The sequence below is a fragment of the Phoxinus phoxinus genome (assembly GCF_949152265.1).
Source record: "Phoxinus phoxinus genome assembly, chromosome: 1".
NCBI lineage: Eukaryota > Metazoa > Chordata > Actinopteri > Cypriniformes > Leuciscidae > Phoxinus > Phoxinus phoxinus.
Window position 1 is genome coordinate 30,550,129 of NC_136876.1, and position 14,965 is coordinate 30,565,093.

Below are 14,965 nucleotides of genomic sequence, written 5' to 3' on the forward strand. Positions count from 1 at the left end.
AGTGCGCCTTTAAGAGAAATGCATCTTTCATACGGATTACATCAGATGATATTTGCTTTCGATTTGATTTTTTTCGTTTTTAAAAGTGGACATATCAAGCTTTATATAGATATTTTTTTCATATATTTGAGGCTAGTATGCTATATAGCCTACGATATGTTTCTGCTTTTTTTTTTTTTTTTTGACGCGCTACAGTTCACGGAGACCATGAAAGCGCGCCCTGGTTGTTTTATTTTATTTTACGAAAGCAAAACGTATTCTTGTTATTGTGAGTTTACACAAATAAAAGTATTGCGACTGATGCATTATTCTTTTCTGTATGGCCATAAATAGAGTATTTTAAATTGTTTCCACTGTTGATCGCATCGGCGCCTCCATGTCATGCAGTGCGCGACACACTCCGCACACACACTTGGTTATGCGCCTAAGAACAGCGAACAATTATCTAGGTTAATGTTAGAGTGAGCGGCGATGCCAGACGGATAATCCTCATGTTTAACAAATCAAATCATGCAGTTTCTACCTATCGCGAGTCAGCGCTGCGCCAGTTTGAAAAAGGCGGGTGTGCAGGAGTCTTTTAATGAACGTTTGGTGTAGGTCTAGGCATAGAGATATCTGAACATCTTTGCCAAGCGCAAACCAGTACAGAAGTAATAATCAATAAATGATCGGGGAGGGTCATGCCTTTTTTCACAATCATTTTGGAGGGTCATAGAAAAATTTATTGCTGGCGAAGGGAGGGTCAAGTCTTTTTTGACTATTGATCTCAAAACTCCTCCGGTGGCCCCATAAATAAATAACGAACAGTCCCTAAGTGTCCGAATTCACTCACTCGCGAGTCGCATTCATTTACTCCTTCAAGTGGACTGTATTAGTGAGCAATATCATGTAATAGTGAATCAGGGTATAGAGGGGCGATAGCTTAGACACTGCAAGCCAGCTGTTAAAACATCCAGCTGTCCCTAAATATTCCTACCATGTGCAGACTGCAGAACACAGATGGAACTGCAGACACATCAAAGAGACCCACAACAGAATCATGGAGCAATAACTGTCACAGCAGATACAGCACAGCCATAGGCTACACACAGACATATGGCAAACTCATCATCTTGAAAGTAGAACAATTACATTTTACATGTATTAACAATGTATTTTATCAAGCATAAAAATTATGTTTATATAATATTAATGTATGTAACATATTTATTGTTAAATGTTGTTGAGTGTTGACCATTTGTGTATTATGCAATGAGTGGCCAGCAGGGGGCACTCAAACTGCATGTGTTGCAGCCTCTATCGAAAACTGCACAAAATTCCGCAGTGTTTTCTCTACACTGGTGGGCGTGGTAATGCCAAAAATAATCAGAAATGTCTTATAACAGATCTATTTACCAGACTGTAATACATTCATATAATACCACAATGCAGCTTCATTGTTAAATCTGACTTAATCTATCAATCAACGACGTTTCAATTCCATTCAAACTCTGTATCTGTCCGTGTTTAGAGTCAGTGAGACAGATACTGAAAAGATCTGAATCTGTTCAGTTTCTTTTGGAGAGATTTATGGAAAAATAGAGTCCTCATAATGAAAGATTGTTTTTCTCATTACTCAATGCTGTAGTCAATTCTGAATTATTGAACCGATAAATTACTTGTGTGTCCCTGCAGAAGACTTTAGGGCTTGGTAATATTGTATGTTAATTAACATTTTCTAATTATTCTGTCCTTGTTATTCTTTTTAAATCTTCAAAACAACTTCGTTTATTGAAATTAACATGCTAAACGCATATAGTATAATTGTCCTTATACAGCCATGACTTTTGAACACACAAAATAATATTATGGATTCACTAGCCTTTCAACACAATCCTAAAGCACATGATTATCAAGAGAAAATAGATGAGGTGTAAAAGGAATTAATTTTCACTGCACACTCTATCACAGGCTGGGGTCTGTTTCTCTGAGGCTTGAGTTCCCACAGTTGTTTATACAAATTTGTCTGACTGTAATTGAGAGACAGACTGTGATCAATAACAGAAAACCTTGGATGTGACGAGCTCTCCTGCATTTTACCACAGATTGTCAGCATAGTTTTCTTCCTTTATCATTACACTCAAGTTGCACCATTGGATTTTTTGCCTCATTCCAGAATTTTGGAATGTTAACACACCACTAAGAGTAGAATAAGCCATGGCAAAGTTTAATTTGACTGTCATTTAATAAATGTTCAGACACATTTATCAAACATGTATGAGAATGTCATATTTTAGCTTTATTTTAAGGCCATTGCTAATGCAATTTAATGTCTACCATATTTAAGCAAATTAGAAGAACTTGTTGTGCTCTAAATTGACAACAATATATATATATATATATATATATATATATATATATATATATATATATATATATATATATATATATATATATATATATTCAAGTGCTCAGGTGCGTGGAGACAAGGAAATATGGAAAGTACAGAGAAGTCTATCAAAACATTTGGTGCAAAGTGAATTAAAAACAAATGAACAGGAGCAAACGATTTAGCTCATTGTTATCTTCAGTTCTCACTCTGCAACAAACATTCACCCTTTTCTTGATAAATTAGCAATTAGGGGTCAATTAGGGGTCAAGAGAGTCTGATGAGCATGCATGACAGAATATTACAGGTATTCAATTATAGCAACAACAACACCAACAACAAAAAGAGAGTATAAAACCATGCATATACAAAAATCACAAAAAAGGGCAAAAAAACCTTTACAAAAAAACAGGAAAGTTCTAGTTCTTCATTCATTCCATCAGGGAATAAAGACTTCGGTTCAAAGATCCAGAAGGCCTCCCTTTGCAACAATTTCTGATCTCTGTCTCCGCCTCTTCTATGAGGTATCAGTTTAAAGGAAACTCTGCTAATTACATGTCCTGATATTACAGGAGAGGAGGGGCAGGGATAACTGTTGTTGCTATAATTGAATACCTGTAATATTCTGTAATGCATGCTAATTATCAGACTCTCTTGGAGCTCAACCTGTGATAGAGCTAAAACGTTTGCTCCTGTTCATTTGTTTTTAATTCACTTTGCACTTTTTGCAAGATGCAATCCAGAAAAAAAGAAATATATATATTTTGAAAGACTTCTCTGTACTGAATCCAGTATGAGTCCAGCCTTCTTGCTTGTTTACCATATTTAAGCACTAAATATGTAAATCTGGTTTAACCCTTCTTTATTAAGGCATGGTGTGATTTCAATATGGTTCACATTTGGTCCTGTCACTGCTTTACAGTTTAACCCCCTTAAATTAACATCCATAACACAAGCTCATGAAATAACAATGATACACTGCAATAAACTTGACATTTGGGCAGTTACAGCTTTTTTTTTAAACCGTTAATATCACAACAGATCATCAAAAGTGCACATTTCAGCATATTTTCAATTGTTTTAGGACAACACTCAAAATCACAAAGAACCCTTTTCACTAAAAAAAATAAGTGTTTATATAAATGTTTCATTTACAGTGATTCCCTCTTACTATCAAACTTTTGATTTGCATCTTTTCTTGTTCAGTTTATTTGTCTATCATTTAATCCAACTGATCTTATCAATTAATAATTTGGTACATCCAGACATAGAATCTAATTCTATAGATGGTTCTCATATTACAATAATTTTGCTGCAGTGAAAGCATGAGGTCTGTTTTAAAAAAAAGAATGATTAATTGTGTGATCAGTTTGGATTTTTGTAGGCTACTAAGAGTACTTGTGGAAATATACCAGTCAATAAAAAAAGAATGCGCTTTCTCTTATAAGAGTTGTTCTCTTATAATTAATATTATGCAATAGTATCTCATTTTGTAGTCTATAATATTGAAACTAAGTGAAGGATTCCTTGACCTAAATGGATTTCTTTTGTTGCCTATAGCTCTGCTTTTATCTTTAAAATGACAACAGAAAGCGGGTACATTATCTGTGACTTATATCAGAATTCCTCAGAATTCCCAAATACCCAGACCAGACTCTCAAAACTATCAGAGCACATCTGGCATGCAGTTTTGAAAGAAAAGAGATAAAAAAGAGAACAAAAAATAAGTTTGCAGCTGCGTGATCTTGCATGTTGAGACTAGTGAGTAAATCAAGCAGCCTTTACACGGCAAATTCTGATTCTAATCACTGACTGTGTATCCTGAGGACACCTAACAAGAAAGAACACTACCACTAAGTCTAATTACTGTTTGTTGACATGGTGATATGTTAGGACATTTTAGTGAGGTTAATAGATGAATGGTCTACAACATGAACACTTAATGTTATTTCACACATTATAAAACATTACAAATAATTACAGCAAAAAACAAAAAATGCGATTCGAAAGCATGTGGAGCATGCTCGCTCTCGTGGTATTTTGATGTCATACACAGATCAGTCTGCGCAGCCTCGCTTCAAGTCGAACACACTTAAAAAGACATCTGCTGCATCCAAAATCGCATACTTCCCTATATAGCTAGTAGAAAACAGTTAGGCCTAGGTGCATCCCAATTCGCGGGGCACAACCTAACGCTTTTTGACTTTCTCAGTTTGTTTAAATCTACTTAGGGTTCAGAGTATTTATTTTTTCCCGCATTAACTTTGCATGTCTAGTACATTTATGTGTTTTTGTTTTATTACAGTGTATACTTTTTTCTTGATATATACCCCGGAAGAATGGAAGTGAAATGATTGTGACAATATGCCCCATGGGTACATTGTTACATGTGAGGGGCACATAACATGACAGCTTAAAATGCTATTCTGGTAAAAAAAACCAGACAGACTAAAACATTTTCATACAATTTTCATATTACATAGTTTTTCATATAAAATAATGGCATTTTTTAATAATGAAAAATAAAGTAATTTTTGAGTTTGACAACGAACACACCGGAAAACACAGATATACAACAAAGTTCAAAACATAATAATAATTAATAATTTCTGAACATTGACTCTCAGTCTTTATTCACCTTTTTCTCATGTTTTCTCAATAGAATTCATAAAAAGTATAGAATAGAATAGCATAGATCTAATAGGGGCACATTGTAATGCAGTGTTATAACATGCCCTTGCACATCTGATTTAAACCCTGCTAGTGTCTTCTGCTAGTTAGCGAAGCATTAAATAACCATATCAACTGGTAAATAACACATTGGAGATTAAAATAATATCATATTTGTCTAATTTTAAATAAACACAAAAAATAGAGATGAAAAATTAACTTAAGTAAGAAATTAAACTTTTGTACTTTTGCTATGGTTAAATACATGTTCAGTGATATCTTACAAAGATTTCTGAATTTTGGCGCAATTTTTTCTCTAGTGTTGATATGGCAACTAGTAAATACACCAAGTTGCGTCATGCTGGCATGTGTGGAAGTATTTAAAACAAGTGTGTTACAACTAGCCCCGCGTTACGTTGTGCCCCGCGCTCCCCTACAGTAATTACATTCACTACACGCATTTAAAGTAGAACATACTTTTTTAGCAGTTGTGAAGTAATTTCTTATTCAAAATAAGTACCTACTTAAGAGAGTATGAGAGATTTCAGTAAAAGCCATCCACTCTTATTGCATTTTCGTGTATTTTGGGGGCGGAGCAATGAAGGAGAGGGGTGTGTTTGTTTGCGTTGATTTCAAATATCAACAGTGTTTCTCAGAAATCACTTACTGTACCTTTAATATTAAACATAATTTAAATAATGATGATGTGAATGTGGTGACTATGCCCAATTTTACTTTTGAGAGATAGCGTAAGTTCTAAATTAGTAAATTAGTATTTCAGAATCAGTGGACAATTTTAAAGGATAAAAAGGGTAAAATATTTTGAACAGTGACTGTAAATTTAAACTTCAACTTTTTATTGTTTCATTCTGCTTTCTAAAAATGGAAATAATTGTATTATGTTATTCTATTTTCAGCCCTAGTTTTTAGCATTAAAATTAACAATATTTGCAGTCTTGTAAAAATGTGTTCTCTTCTTCATCCTTGCAATGCAGATGGTTTCAATATATATATATTTTTTTGTAAAAAGATACATAGAAAATGAATAGGCTAAGCTTCCTTTCTGATTTATAGGATAGGTAGCCTATATAAAAAGACACTATCAACTTAAGGCATTTTTTCCAGTTTGGTTTTAGTGTTAGTTTAATAGGTTATTTATTTATCAATTACAAAACAAAAGCTATGTTTCAAAAACAGCATGTTGTTTGTTTTTACTGTAGTAGGCTAGGCTATTATTAAGTAAAACATACAACGTCTGTTGAAAATAACATATTTTAGAAAAGTCCCACAGGGGACCATATAAAAAAGTTTGAAAAGCCTTTTCTAGACATTACAACAGATTGCGACTGTGTGTGTACTGTAGTAGTCTAGCATGTGTGCAAGTTCGTCCTCTATCAAGGTGTCCTCGGCCGCGCGGTCTATATTATTGCAATGCCCTCCAGACACGTTTTCAACATCCCGGAAGAATGACGAATATTGAGCAAGAAGTTCACAGCGTCTGACAAATCCGCTCCTGTTCAGTTCAGACCCTGATAGACTCATCTTTCTCCGCTCTCTGTTTCTGTCTCGCCCAACAAAAACTTCGTAGAGACTATTAGAAAAAATGAATGTATTTTACTGGCACGGGCTCAGTAAAAACACGGTTGTCTTGGTTTTCGTGTTGAGCGCCGCTCGTTGCTGTCAAACGTTTAACTTGGATGTGAGGTTTGCAGTCGTCAAAGAGGGAAACGCAGGCAGTTTGTTTGGACTTTCTGTTGCACTTCACGAGCAGTTCGTAGGAGAGAAGAGACACCTGTAAGTATATTATTTTCAATGTAAATTACATGACCTCATGTCAAAATGTCATAAGAAGGACAAGATCTTCTCACGGTTGTGCACCTGTTGAGCGTTTGATCTCTGGATTAACGTTGTTTTATAAATAAGTTATTTTTATTTAGGTCAATCACACCTATTTTTTTCACATATTTATTTAGTTATGCACGAATACATTCAAATGCGATTTATACGAAACATCACCTGAATGTATGATAAAAATAAAATCAAAAAAATATTAGGCTATCATGTTTTCCATTTTTGAATTAAAGGAATAGTTCACCTAATATTGAAAATTCTGTCATCATTTACTCACCCTCAAGTTGTTCCAAACCTGTATGCATTTCTTTCTTCTGCTGAACACAAAATAATATATTTTGAAGAATGTTGGAGACTAAACAGTTGATGGACCCCATTGACTTCCACAGTATATTTTCCCCCATACTATGGAAGACAATGGGGTCCATCAACTGTTGGGTTAACCAAATTCTTTAAAATATATTTTGTGTTAAGCAGAAGAAAGAAATGCACACAGGTTTGGAACAACTTGAGAGTGAGTAAACGATGACAAAATTGTCAGATCCTTAATGTAGCCTAACAATTGCATCGTATTACTACTACAGTGTGCAAACTATCTTTTCTGTTCTGACTTGATATGAAGATGAAATCCTGAAAACGTTATGTGTGACATTGTGCATGTCTGAATGCTTTGTTCATCTTCTTGTGATTAACTCGATTAACTCAGGTAAATGATTAACACGGAAGCTCCATTTCACAAGAGCTATGAGACATACTGTGACTTGCAGGGGCTGGGCAGGTCATGCACCTGCTTGTCTAATGTTTTATAGCTGTAATGGTTGCTACAACAAACTTCGCCTTTGTTCTAAAAAACTGTGCTTAAATATTTAGTTTTGACAACACTTAGTTTTAGATTTGATACTGAAATGTAATGATGAATTAGCCTGGTTCTAACAGACTCTCGTACATTTAATTTGTACAGAGAGTCTGGCCTCTCTCCATTGACAAGCGTTAACTTCCTAGAAGGCGGGTACTCTGTTGAAGTTTAAAACTATTGGATCTGCCCAGAGCCACTCTGGATCTGCCATAACCAATCGCTAACGTTTGGTCGTGACGTATGACGACTCAAACTAGCGCACAACCTCAATGTCTTCGTGCCACTCCCTCTGTTCGCTGATTGGACCGGTAAAAAATTGACTGGAGAAAACCATAGACTGTAAAAAAAATATGGACGAAGTGTCCGTGACGTCACCCGTAGGTTTTTGAAGAGCATTTTTGAAGTTGTTATGAAGGGCAAAATTAGCTGTATAGACCAAAGCCACATAGAGAACCAGGCTGTAAACATGTTTTTTTCTGCTGTAAAGTTGGGCATTTTAACATGGGGGAGATACAGATTTGACTCACTTCTGCAGCCAGCCTCAAGCGGCCAGTCAATGAATTGCCGTTTAATTCACTTCCGTATTGGTTTCAAGAGAGAGACAGGGAGGTTGCCACTTGGAGAAAACCCAAGAATATTCCACAATCCCAGACGTAGTCCTGAAGGAAAATGAAAATTGAGCGGAAGTACATAGGAGGGCGAAGCCAAGCTAGTGATGAATGAAAGTCCTGATGGATATGCTGGCCAAAAGGTCAAGAATAACATCTGTGAAATGTGCATAATAAGCGAATAAATGAAAATAAGCAAAATAACTAGATGTTAGTTAAGGCCTTCTGAGTTGTACACATTGACCAATGACCCCCTGCTGTAGTAAAATATCTAAGCAGCTGATAATTTACAGTTGTCAGTAAGTTCCTCTGAGATCCATTTGCTGATGACTGAAGCATAGATTTTGCTTTGAAGTTCACTTATTTATGTGTAGCAAGGTACGCTGTTATGGGAAGGAGGATGCGGGAACCGGCGAACATTTAAATATTTTAATAAACAAATAAAACAATTACAAAAATAAAGGTATACGCCAGCAGCCCCTCGCGGACGACTGCTGGCCACACAAAACAGAAACAACACACAACATAAAATCAGGCCTGTTCCTCTCTCGATCTCCACTGTCGCCGCTTCTCCTTTTATGCTTCCGCTCCTCCGTGAGAGATACGAGGTCTCGCGCCGCTCTCTCACATCCCTCGACCTCGTCCTGCTCGCCACATTATGATTCTCTCTAAATGAATGGGAGCTTATGAGTGCTGTGAGACCTGTATTGCCAGCCTCATAAGGCAATATCTAGTATGGAGCCTTCCAGTGAGTTAGCATGCAAGAAGACTGAACTCAACAACAATATCATATTATCTGCACGTCCAACAGCTATAAATTCATTTTATAGTGTGACAAAACATTTTGCTCGGTGGGAGGAGTAGAAAAACACCACCTTTGCAGAAAATGTGAGTAAGTGCAGGTTTGCACACAATGCTTCTTTTTCATATTCCCAGGAAATAATTATTCCACAGTGAAAGCCAGTTGTGTTACTGAATTGACTCACACAGGCTGTTTTTACGAACGGATATAATGCCCTTTGTAACATACAGCCAATGTTATAACAGAGCAAATAACAGAGCAAAATAACAATTTGTGGCTCAGGCAAAATACTTTGGCGCTTTGTGGCTTTTATTTGAAGCGGAGGTATTTCTGAAGCATGTTAACTGCTGACAGATATATACAGTATGGTGCTACAACAGAATGACTTTTCAATTCAGTCATCAGCATAAGAAGGAGCCACAAGGATAAACCTGTTGAAAACCACAACGCATTAAAGACTCTTATATATAAAGACCTAAAGCAATATACAAAATAAAACCACAAATCTATCCAATCTTAAAACATGTCTCATGTTATATGGGTGTGATTTCTGCAAGATAATCAAATTGTCTGATTTAATTTTGTAATGTTTTGATTCGACTGCAAGTAGGACACAAGACGTACATGGAATGAAGTTAAGCAGACTAAATCAATCATAAGACATGTCTCTTCATTGTTAACAGATGTAAGAAACTATACCACAAGAGAGTAGTGATGTCTGAACTGGCTCATTCCCCTCCGCGGTCTATGAATGTTTTACTCTCAAAAGCAGTGTGGTGTAAATGTTTGCTGTTTGTCATAGTAGTGTTGTCAAAAATATCGATATTTCGATAAATATCGATACTGAAATATCTGAACGGTACCAATACTAATTTCCCGAAGTATCGATACTAGCCGAGCTTTCACTTTCACTTCTCTCCAAAGGCGCGTTGACAAACACCACACGTGACGCACTCGTCTCATTCGCTCTGGTTAAATAGCAAAAGTGAAGTGAATGGAAAGATGGCGAGGGCGGCGCCCCCGCGACCGGCTTTGGTTGATTGATAAAGAACACCGCGAGCGGGCATCTCGGAGAATAGCGCGGACACGCGTAAAAACACACCGCGAGCGGGCATGTCGGAGTCGGAGAATAGCGTGGACACGCGCTACACACCGCGAGCGGGCATGTCGGAGAATAGCGCGCGGACATGTGCTTCACACTGCGAGCGGGTATGTCAGAGAATAGCGCGGACACGCGCTTCACACTGCGAGCGGGCTGCGGGCACCCAAAAGATTGTTTGACAATCAATAATCCCTCACATCACTCATTTTTTAAAATGATTTTATAGGTGAAAACAGACTTAAGGAACAGGCTCCAGGGGCACCACTGTAACTCTTCTCATTTTAACTTTTCTGAAACATTAACCAAGATGGCCTAGTATTGTTGTTGATATGAGTCTGTGTTGTCTCGTTTTTTCACCGTAATTCTTAAAGTTAACATAATCTGACTGAGGAATCCGAGAAGTAAATATTTTAACTGTGGTCAAATGTAAATTAACTTGTGCCTATTTAACTTTATTCAGAAAATTATTATTTAATTCTGCAATTTGTCTTCTTTAGCGATTATCATCAATTTGATTACACAGATATGAATTAAACTAGACAGCTAGACAATGGCATCTCTGAATTCAATAATGAAATGCCTTTAACTGAAAATTGAATGTTTAATCTTATTATTATACATTACTGACACTCTATCCTCCAATTTGATACTGTTGAGTGCTTTTTTACAGTAAAAAGCAAAAAAACAGTTTTGGCCTACTACAGTAGGCTATATTTTAATCTTTGATTACAGTAGGTTATACAAATACAACGGGTCATGTTAGCCCTGGTCCAATTAAAAAATATTAACAGATAGAACTCAGGACATTTTTGTTCATGTAAAATATATCTCATTGTCATGTTCTAGACTTGTTATATTTAGCTTTAAATATAAAAAAAATACCTCCTTAATATTGTGGCAGTTTTTTTCTCTGTGGTATCGAAAATAGTATCGAATATCGATATTTTTCAAGGTATCGTATCGAAGTTAGAAATTCTAGTATCGTGACAACACTATGTCATAGTGCGACTAATGTTCAAATGAAGGAAAAACAGATTCAGTGTTTGTTTCTGCCCTTGTCATTGTCCTAGAGGAGTCATCCCAAGCTAATTTGAAGCTGTCTGTGTTGCTGAATAAATTGCCTGGTGACTTCCTGATTGCCTGTCATTGAACCTCAAAGGAAGAGCACTGCATTTGTCTGCTACCCTGCATCTTCAGGGTTGGAGCTAATTTAAAATTGAGAAGAAAGCTCTTAAATTGTTGTGGAAACATCTGTGTTTTTGTTCTAAGTGTTAGGATTTTAATTCAGAATTTGGAGGAGTCTGCTTTCACATATTGAGAAAATACTTCCCTGTCCCGGTTTATGATTTATGTACGCATAAACTGTTCAGAGGTCCTCCTGATCTTATCTGCACTGACAAAGGACAATTTGAGAACCGAGATAGTCGCGATGATATTAATTGGCTAGACATTCATCATCTTGTCGAACACATAAAGGACTGGCTCAGTGACACACAAGGACGTCCTGTGTGTTCTGTCTTCCTGTGGCCTGATCTTTGGTCATTTGTCTCATGCACTCTCATAACCTGTTCCCTTCATGTAGCGGGCAGCGCCTTTAGCTAGAGCAGTTTAGCAGAGCAGAGCTGAAAGTGCGGTGTAGTTCTCAGATCTTCATGACCACAGACCACAACTCATCATGTTTGAGTGAGAAGTGCGCTAGTTTCTCTGGGAAACCACACAAATTTTCACAACTGAGGTCCAGCTATAGGATATATATATATATATATTATACATACCACAACGCATTACTTGCAAGGACTGGGCAGGTCATGCACCTGCTTGTCTAATGTTTTATAGCTGTAATGGTTGCTACAACAAACTTCGCCTTTGTTCTAAAAAACAGTAGCTTAAATATTTAGTTTTGACAACACTTAAGTTTGAGATTTGATACTGAAATGTAGTGATGAATGAAAGTCCTGATGGATATGCTGGCCAAAAGGTCAGGAATAACATCTGTGAAATGCGCATAGTAACCGAATAAATGAAAATAAGCGAAATAGCTAGATGTTATTGTCAGCAATTAACATGCTTCAGAAATACCTCCGTTTCAAATAAAAGCCACAAAACGCCAACGTATTTTGCCTGTTAACTGTGTAAGGTTGGAAATAATCCAAGATTATTTCCAACCAACAAAGACATTTGCTTTTCTCTCAGACATTTCCAGCACAGCAGTGCTAAGAGGGATATAGGCCTGTAGGCCAGATGTTTGGGACAATAGGGAGGTTGTGATCATCTGATTGGTCAGTTTGAATGTCTCACACCTGGGTGTTAGTGACATGGTTGGGGGAGAAATTACAAAACAGGACTGCAAATGTTCTTCGCTCTCTTTTCTCTGGATGCTGGGCTGGTGTTGAGAGAAAGGCTCTCTCTCTCTCTCTCTCTCTCTCTCTCTCTCTCTCTCTCTCTCTCTCTCTCTCTCTCTCTCTCTCTCTCTCTCTCTCTCTCTCTTTCTCTCTCTTCCTCAGGTAACATTTTACATTTATGCTGGGTACAAATGGTTTAAATTATCATTACATTACATACATGTTGTAACTATTTTAAGTGTAAACATAACCTTATTGCACATTGAACTTTTTTAATTCATGGAGTCAGATTAAAATGAGATAATTGCATATGAGAACATGTGTCTTATTTAACCAAATTCCTTTGAGACGCTGGAAAGAATTGAACGTGCGTCCTTTACCGGCTATTTGGAGACCGGAAGTTGGGCCGAATAGCCGGCTTTTACAACTGTTATGTTCACATTTATTGTTTATATGCTCAAATGCTGCCTTTCTTTGTCAATTTTTTTCAATTGGGCTGCGCTGTATGTTACAAAAGGGCATTATATCCGTTCATAAAAACAGCCTGTGTGAGTGTATGTTGTGTTTAAATGGTGATGGTGGTTTCATCAAAATCATTCCTTATTTAGATGAAATACTATTGTATCACTAAACATTCATATTTATTTATTTATTTATTTATTTACTTATTTATTTATTTATTTATTTATTTTCTGGACAGATTCCATATCTAAAGACCCTGTAATAATAATTAAGATATGCACAATGTCACACATAACGTTTTCAGGATTTCATCTTCATATCATCAAGTCAGAACAGAAAAGATTGTAGTTTGCACACTGTAGTATACGATGCAATTGTTAGGCTACATTATTAAGGACCTGACAATTCTGTCATCGTTTACTCACTCTCAAGTTGTTCCAAACCTGTGTGCATTTCTTTCTTCTGCTGAACACAAAATATATTTTGAAGAATTTGGTTAACCCAACAGTTTATGGACCCCATTGTCTTCCATAGTATGGGGATAAAATACTGTGGACGTCAATGGGGTTCATCAACTGTTTAGTCTCCAACATTCTTCAAAATATACGCACCTCATCATCTGTAAGAGTTGGAGGAGTACCATACTGTAGCTGCTGTCTAATGGCATCACGCTCCAGGAGAAAGTCTGATGTTTCGAACCGTGCATAACCGTATCTATGTGCCTTTTCTTCTCTTCCTTCCCTATCTTTGTATACATCCCTTGCCATGCATGTTTCCGGTTATTCCCCCTCATTTTTGCCTCAATCTGCCGTTTATATTTCTGTTTACAGTCATTTGTTATCGGTCTAATCTCCTTCTGAATTGCTTTCATTTCAAGCCTGTCTCCCTGTTCAAAATCTCTCCTTTTCCTGTGCAGTGCAACTTTTAATTCTTTATTTACCCAAGGTTTGTCATTTGGAAATACCCTAAAAGTTTTTCTGGGATTATACAGTCCACACAGAACCGAATATAGTCAGTAACCACTGAAGTCGACTCTTCCATGTTCTTACTAGTATTCACGAAAATGTCCCACACAGTACAGTCAAAACATGCCGGTAAAACAAAATCATGCCGGTATGGAGCCGAAGCTGGCCATAGGGTCTGTGCAGAGGAGCTGTCTGGTTCTTGTGGTCTATCCTGAGGATATGTTCATGGTTATTGTGTCGACGAGGCCTTTACAGGGGATTGTCTAGTGGACACGGTCTCTGCTGACTTTATGGGCTGCATTTTGCTTGTTTCTAAGTGCAGGTCCACCATCTGATTTGTATACGGCCTGTATCCGGCTGATTACAGTAAACTCGCTAATATTAGAGTAGATGCCATTCTTCTTACGATGTAACAAGTACATTTGGTGTTACGGGAAGTGTTCCCAGTTCCGGTTGACCTAATTTATGCAGCCTAACAATCCTTTAATAGATGTGAATTATAGAAATGTGATATCTGTAAATCAATCAATCAATCAATCAATCAATCAATCAATCAATCAATCAATCAATCATGCAAGTAAAGTTATAGACCCTTTTACAGCCCACGTGATCAAATAGTTGCGTGCGCATTTTGGCAACGGAAGTGGTGTTGTTTCCCACTGGCTCTAACGTGTTAGCAACTCCAAAAGTTTATCAAAACGGTTTCCCTGCATCAAAATGTCTGGTTGTTGCGTTTACGGTTGCACTAATCAATATTCCACTAAGGGGCTTAAGTTTTATAGGATTCCGACAGGATCACGGCCGTTTCAGAAGAACCGGCAGCGCTTGTGCCTGCTGGCGATTAAACGTGTTGATTGGAGCGAGGACATAATAAAAAATGCTCGCGTCTGCAGCGCCCACTTGACACGTTGCTGATTCTCGCTATACTTCCGTTGCCAA

General features: G+C 37.0%; 1 protein-coding gene across 1 annotated transcript in view; it reads left to right on the top strand.

Moving 5' to 3' along the window:
• Positions 1 to 6,379: 6,379 nt before the first annotated feature.
• Positions 6,380 to 14,965, top strand: part of itga3a (integrin, alpha 3a) — a 33,738-nt gene continuing 25,152 nt past the window's right edge. Inside the window, exon 1 of the mRNA XM_079634506.1 lies at positions 6,380 to 6,832. Coding sequence (XP_079490632.1) covers positions 6,642 to 6,832 — 191 coding nt within the window. The 5' untranslated portion in view covers positions 6,380 to 6,641. The remainder of the gene's footprint in view (positions 6,833 to 14,965) is intronic.